At 50.4% G+C, this 5554-nt stretch overlaps 1 protein-coding gene across 2 annotated transcripts; it reads left to right on the top strand.

Annotated features, from left to right (window-relative positions):
* The first annotated feature begins 795 nt into the window (after positions 1–795).
* LOC133907903 (flavanone 3-dioxygenase 2-like) lies at positions 796–4850 on the top strand. Of its 2 annotated transcripts, XM_062350010.1 has the most exons (4): positions 796–1109; positions 1209–1456; positions 3900–4224; positions 4324–4850. In XM_062350010.1, the coding sequence occupies exons 1-4, from the start codon at positions 915–917 to the stop codon at positions 4564–4566; spliced, it is 1011 nt and encodes a 336-aa protein (XP_062205994.1). In that variant the 5' UTR covers positions 796–914; the 3' UTR covers positions 4567–4850. The 2 variants fall into 2 exon arrangements, with proteins under 2 accessions (XP_062205994.1, XP_062205993.1); XM_062350009.1 differs by having other exon boundaries at positions 796–1456.
* Positions 4851–5554: the final 704 nt, after the last annotated feature.

The raw sequence follows: 5554 nt of genomic DNA, 5'->3' as shown, positions 1-5554 counted from the left end.
CAAACATGGCAAGAAAATTTTCAAATTTACTCACGCACAGTCTATCTCAACCTTTCATCTATCTTTGATTATCTTAACTATCTTTTTTTAATCTATCTTTCTATTATGAATCTCAAATTAATAAAATCAATAGAATAGATAGACAGACCCCATCCTCGTTGTTGGTCCCCGTTTCTGGACCAAACTTCCACGGGCATGGCTGCGAAAATATTCAGATGTGCGCCGTGGCCGTGGACCACCGCGTACAACGGTTGGTTCAAGGCTGTTGCTCCACAATGCAGATCTGACTTTGAGGAAAGCTTTCCTCGAGTAACAGTACGAGCTCGATGCAGAGCCGGTAACAACACGTGGATCTGACTGAAGCTACAGCTGGTGCAAGAAGACCACTGCACCGCATCGGTCGTCTGACAACCAGACATCCATGCGACTGCGTATCTACTCTTCGATTGGCATTTGGATTCTGCGATCCGTCACAGGAGCCCAGCGACGATGAGATGCTCCACTCCCCACATGGTGGCGAGGCGGATCACACCAGATTCAGAAGAACGAACACGGCGCACAGGCCTGATCCGCCGCCTAGCTAGCTGCCGCCGTTGTGCTTGCTCTCCGTTGTCACATGCCAGCCGGCTTGACGCGACGCGGGAGGGTGATGTCACAAGCCGCCACGGCTCTGACGGCAGACGACCGCGGGGTCAGCGCGTCACTGCGGCTAGCTGACGCCTGGGCCCCAGAAGGCGCGCCGAGTCACCGCGCTGCCGTTCGGTTCGATCGCTATAAGAGAGCGTGACGACGAGCTACCGGAGAGCCATGTCGAACCGCCCGACTCGACTCCTCATCGCTGTGCGACGTGAGCAGCGGCGCGTTCCCGCGGTAGCAAGGTGCTTTGGCGAACGTGTCGTGCACGGCCGGCGCACATGGCGGAGCAACTCCTCTCGACGGCCGTGCACGACACGGTGCCAAGGAAGTACGTCCGGCCGGAGTCGCAGCGGCCGCGCCTCGCGGAGGTCGTGACCGGCGCGCCGATCCCCGTCGTCGACCTCGCGTGCCCCGACCGCGCCGCGGTCGTGGCCGCCATCGGCGCCGCCTGTCGCTCGCACGGCTTCTTCCAGGTGACACACGCCGCGGCCTTCCGTGTGCATGCACGGACCAAATTAGCAGACCGGGGATTACTACTGACACGTACGACGTGCATGTCCCGTTTGATGCAGGTGCTGAACCACGGGATAGACGCCGGCCTAACGGCAGCGGTGATGGCCGTGGGGCGCGAGTTCTTCCGGCTGCCAGCGGAGGAGAAGGCGAAGCTCTACTCCGACGACCCGGCCAGGAAGATGCGGCTGTCCACGAGCTTCAACGTGCGCAAGGAGACGGTGCACAACTGGCGGGATTACCTCCGGCTGCACTGCCATCCCCTCGACCAATTCGTGCCGGAATGGCCGTCCAACCCGCCCGACTTCAAGTACATTATTTCGCCTCCTTAATTAGTCACACCCTGCTTAATTACTTTCTTCTTAAAACAACCAAAGGAAAATTGGTAATGCAACTAACTAAGCATGCAAGAGGCCACCGACTCATGATGCCGTTTCCAGCTGGGAGAATTAATTCAGGAACATTTCAAATGTAGCAAAAACATTTAACTTCGGTAATAAAAAGGGAACATTTAGTGATATATTTTACTGGAATTTATAGGAAATGGTTCAATCACCACAGAAATAAAAGAAAAAAGAAAATCCCCAGTTCTAAACAAGGACTAAAGTAAGGCCGACGTGGTCATGTGGGTTGTGGCCATGTGTTAGTAGAACATGTAGTGCCACTGACCTACCTTGTTTTAGGCTAGATAATATAATTTGGATCCATCTCCTCATCAGGTAATCGAGATATTGCATTTTTCTCGGTCACTCTTTTTACCATTGGATCTATAGATATATTATGGATCTGTCTCTTCATCGGGGGATTGAGATCTTGTATTTTTCTTAGTCCCCTCTTTTAACCTTATCCTCAATCCACCTCCCTATCCCAAACCTCTCTTTTCTCATGTGATCATGCCCGCCTGACGCCAGATGTGTTGCCACCACCATGCATGACGGGGGATGCCCCCAACCTCCTCTCACTACCTCCCCAGTGCACCTCCTCCCTTCTCATGTGCTCCTCTTCCCTTCTCTCACCCACACATCCATCTTCGTCGACTCCAACGAGGCTACCCTGCCCTACCCTCCTTTTTCATCTCTGACGGCTCCTGCAGCCTCGCTAACCACAGCAAGGTGTGGCGCCCCCACCAACCTCCACCGCCCACCAACAGTCCTCCACCACCACAAAGGGCGACACCCTTGCCGCCTCGCCATCCTATCCGCCAAAACCTAACCCCAAATCGCTTCAGCCTAATCCCAATCCCTTTGAAATTATGGTGACTGCGAGATTTGCAAGATCTCACTCACCTGAGAAGTAGCAAAACTGATATAATTTTTAGTCGGGAGTGACTGAATATAAAATTGATCTCAATCACCCCTCTCACCCATTAGATCAACATCTGATAGTTCGCATGTGTTATTTCTATATGCAACTAAAATTACACATTCAAACACTATAATTTTAGACTAAACAATATGTAATTTTAGGTGATTGAGAGTTGAATAAAATTTAGGCGACTGGGAGACAGACATTCCGTTTTTAGTTAGGTACGCAGGGTGCAATCAATTCGCAGACGCTAGTTAGTGGATCCTGCTTTTGTGGTGGCATAAGCAGAGTCCTGAACGTTTTAGGCAATCCCTAACATGTTTCAACAAAGAAACTCATAATGTTTCACTTTATCTATTGCAAAGATGCACATGTGACAATCTATAGATCAGGTATTGCTCACACCTCCTTTTCGGATACACATCAGAGAGTGATCAATCGGCAATCCGTTCTTGAACGTTCTTGAATCCGTGGACCAACGATGCGGACGTTCAGGGTGTCGGTTACAGCATCAGAACAAACAACTTTTTATCGTCTGCACTGAATGGACGCTTTCAAGTGCATATAGACATTCAGCTAAGACCTAAGAGATATCGTTCATAGTGAAAGATAGGGAAGACGAGCATCACGAGTTCACAACAGGCCATGCATAGACAAACGAAGCCTCTTGATTCAGGGCGTCGTCGATGTGAGTCGAGCTGACCACTGCTCTCTCTGTCTCTCTCTGCCCTTGCATGACTCCACCATGTGCTCTCGGCTAACCGAAGGTGCAGAACACGGCAAGTTAGTGGTCCACTCGCGCGCTCAGGTTCCATGGTTAGCTCGCGACCAGCAAGTGTAACAGCAGACGCGCATGTATCGCAATGGTGTGAGCTGCCGCTAACCATATAATGGTGTGAGCTGCCATCGAGTAGCCACCCACCTGGTTCGACTTCTTGGGCGTCAAAATGGGTGCTGCATGCGGACGGCTGGCAATATTCTCTGAGGAGAAGTCGAGCTTCGTTGTGTACAAAATTATATGGTTTTAAGGTGGAATCAATTTATGGTCCCGAATGAAGAATAGGACAGTAACAGATAATTAAGTCCCTTTTTAAAAAATAAAAAACCCAGCAAGTGTAACAGCCGCATCCACATCTCGCGAGGAAGCACATGCAGAATCACGTGTGGACAAGCAGGCCGCACGGAGAAAGAAAATTCACAGGGAGAGCAGCCACGTGTAGAGCATCGTGAAAAACAATATGCTCGTGATGAACAGTCCAGTCATGTCTGTTTCGTACGTACAGCACATTTCAGCGACAGAACATGATGTTCTTGTCAGCTACACAAGAGCTTGCAAGTTTTTTTTTTACCCCCGCTTTCGAGAGAGAAAAATGGTTTCTTGTTTAATTTAACTAGTTAACACGTTAGTTACGAAGTGTTAATTCTGACGCTGCCACGTTAATGACCAGGGAGACCATGAGCACGTACTGCAAGGAGGTCCGGGAGCTGGGGTTCAGGCTGTACGGGGCGATCGCGGAGAGCCTGGGGCTGGAGGCGGGCTACATCGAGAGGACGCTGGGTGAGCAGGAGCAGCACATGGCCGTCAACTTCTACCCGCGGTGCCCCGCGCCGGAGCTCACCTACGGGCTCCCGGCCCACACCGACCCCAACGCGCTCACCATCCTGCTCATGGACCAGGACGTCGCCGGCCTGCAGGTGCTCAACGGCGGCAAGTGGGTCGCCGTTAACCCGCAGCCCGGCGCGCTCGTCATCAACATCGGCGACCAGCTGCAGGTGACGCATCGATCTGCCTCCTGCTGCGTTACTGATAAGCTGCAGATCTCGACGTGCTAACTGAATTACTGAGCACCGACGGTTCTGCTTTTGACGCAGGCGCTGAGCAACGGGGAGTACAGGAGCGTGTGGCACCGCGCGGTGGTGAACTTGGACAGCGAGCGGATGTCCGTGGCGTCGTTCCTGTGCCCGTGCAACGACGTGGTGCTCGGCCCCGCGCAGAATCTCGTCACCGAGGAGACCCCCGCCGTGTACAGGAACTACACGTACGATGAGTACTACAAGAAATTCTGGAGCAGGAACCTTGACCAAGAGCACTGCCTCGAGCTCTTCAGAACCTAGCTAAAGCGGTACAGAGTGAACTCGGAGCTTATTTGTCTGTTCTCTTGCACTTTTCCAATAAACTAAACAGTGCGTGATGCTTGCCTGAGCAATGCCCTCCTTAGAGAAGATCACACAAATCACAGGAGAATAAAAGGAGTACATGAATTCGGTAAGAAGCGCCAAAGTGTAGTTTTGCGATAGACATTGTCGTGGAAAACATGTAATTTTGTGTATTGTATTCTTGGAACATGTAGTTTGATGAAATCTCAAAACTTAGTAATAAAAGCATGAAGTTCACTCTTTCTCTGAGCTGAAGTTCACTAATTTTCAATGGATGTCCACGTCCTCCTGCGCTTTTGACGCAAGCCCAGCAGAAAGGGGGCAGCCCAATAGCCATCAGACCCCATAGCCACTCGCGTTGCGGCCCATCTAAGGTGAATCGGCAGACAGCAGGTGGACCGGACCGGGCTCTACTCTTTCTTTTTTTATATATTTTTCTTCAAAATTTGCAAAATTATACAGCAATTTCAAAATATTACAACAATAGGCTACCGTCGCCTGTTTATCGGGCGAGAGCAATATCTCTCCTATTAAACGGGTGAGACCTTGTGGGCCTTGGCGGTTAGCGAATATTAAATGTGTTTTCTCGAGGTCTCGCCCCGATGAGCACGCGAGATCTTTCTCGCTGTGACGCTATAGAGCCACACAAAAGGTATCGCTCACTGTTCGAGCGAGATCTTTTGGGTATAAAATACGTGTCGTCTCGAATGACGTCGATAGTCTCATTTGCACTCAGGTGAGTCTGGAGAGGGGAGAAGAGGAGAATAAAGGGAGGAGAAATTGGAGGTGAAGCCCTGCTGGAGGAAAATGTATGTTTTTATCCAATTTTTTTTATATAAATTTGGTAGGATAGCTACTAGTGCTAGATTTAGACATAGGTTAGATGTTAGATTTAGGATTATTTTAATAAACCCGATAGGATAGCCACTAAACGTAGATTCGAATG

This window comes from Phragmites australis, chromosome 24 (genome assembly GCF_958298935.1).
Source record: "Phragmites australis chromosome 24, lpPhrAust1.1, whole genome shotgun sequence".
NCBI classification, from domain to species: domain Eukaryota; kingdom Viridiplantae; phylum Streptophyta; class Magnoliopsida; order Poales; family Poaceae; genus Phragmites; species Phragmites australis.
Note: the sequence above shows the minus strand (reverse complement) of the source record. Positions and strands in the feature narration are given on the sequence as shown.